This window comes from Cyprinodon variegatus, unplaced genomic scaffold, assembly GCF_000732505.1.
Source record: "Cyprinodon variegatus isolate N-32 unplaced genomic scaffold, C_variegatus-1.0 Scaffold658, whole genome shotgun sequence".
NCBI classification, from domain to species: domain Eukaryota; kingdom Metazoa; phylum Chordata; class Actinopteri; order Cyprinodontiformes; family Cyprinodontidae; genus Cyprinodon; species Cyprinodon variegatus.
Window position 1 is genome coordinate 455,451 of NW_015151111.1, and position 1,343 is coordinate 456,793.

At 55.0% G+C, this 1,343-nt stretch overlaps 1 protein-coding gene across 1 annotated transcript in view; it reads left to right on the forward strand.

The window, feature by feature from the left end:
* The window catches only part of snapc4 (small nuclear RNA activating complex polypeptide 4), a 26,736-nt gene that overhangs the window by 9,443 nt on the left and 15,950 nt on the right, over positions 1–1,343 (forward strand). Inside the window, exons 5-8 of the mRNA XM_015393828.1 lie at positions 508–666; positions 747–831; positions 934–1,015; positions 1,103–1,204. Coding sequence (XP_015249314.1) covers positions 508–666; positions 747–831; positions 934–1,015; positions 1,103–1,204 — 428 coding nt within the window. The remainder of the gene's footprint in view (positions 1–507; positions 667–746; positions 832–933; positions 1,016–1,102; positions 1,205–1,343) is intronic.

Genomic DNA, 1,343 nt, shown 5'->3' on the forward strand with positions numbered 1-1,343 from the left:
ATTTACTACGTATGCTATATGCTAGTTATTTACTACGTATGCTATATGCTAGTTATTTACTACGTATGCTATATGCTAGTTATTTCTAAGCGTTGACGGGGAGCTAGCTTGGAAAGCAGGATGACCTGTTAGACCAAACTGACGGACGGTCATGTGACCAGTGCGCCTCACTGCGGCTGCAGGTGGATCAGAGCACCGTCTGAGGCGGGTCATGGCCTCCATGGATCCAGATGGTTGCTGGTTGGGAGGTTTTTACCCGCCTGCAGCAGAGCGAGTGGATTGCTGCCTGTGTGGGTGTTGATCGTTAGGAAGAGGAAACATTGATGGATGCGCAGACGGTGGTTTGCATTTCAGCTGCTTTGACTGACCAGTGATGGACGTGTCTGCAGCTGCAGCAGAGAGCGGTTTGGATCTGATAGCAGGAACATCTTAAACCTGCCTGGAAGTCTGCCTGCCTCCGCTCTGTGCCGCCCTCTCTAATCACAGGTACCGCCTTTCTGCCTGCAGAGGGAGCTCCAGGCCCAGATCTCTGGACCAATCAGAGCGTCCTCCAAGGAAGGCCCCGCCTCCTCCAGAGAAGGTCCCGCCTCCTGCCACCAGCATCCCTCTAAGATGTTCCTGGGCAGCTTCTTGAAGCCGTACTTCAAGGACCGGCTGACAGGACTGGTACCTACCGCCCCTCCATAACCCGCAGACTGACCTGGTGTCAGCAGCGGCCCAGTGACTGCCTCTGTGGTTCTGACCAGGGTCCACCAGCCAACCCGGAGGCCAAGCTGAAGGCGCTGAGGATGACGGGATGTCTAGATGACAGGAAGCTCAGGATAAGAAGATGTAGGAGGAAAATTCTTAGAAAACATGGTTCTGATGTAATGTAACGGGTCAGAACCTGGTTCTGCTCTGACCCGCTTCTCTAATGAGTCTGTCTGTGTTCAGGGGACAGCTGGCAGAAGACCCTGCTGATCCACTCGGTGACCAGGGACCACCTGAGGAGGGTGATGCAGCCCAAGCTGTCCAGGTACCAGAAAGGAACCCGCTCCTTTGGGTCCTCCTGTCAGAGTCCGATTGGGTTTACGGTCCTTCTAAAACCCCCCCCCCCCTACAGGTTGGACTTCCTGAGTAAGAAGCTGTCCTCGGCCCAGGAAGCAGAAAGACAGCAGCTCATGGAGCAGATGGACGGCTTGGAGAAGGAGATCCAGCTGCTGAGGTGAGACGTTTCAACCCAGACCCATCTAACCCGGGCTGAACCCGGGCCAGAACCATTTCATTTCCCTAGACCCATCTAACCCGGGCTGAACCCGGGCCAGAACCGTTTCATTTCCCAGACCCATCTAACCCGGGCTGAA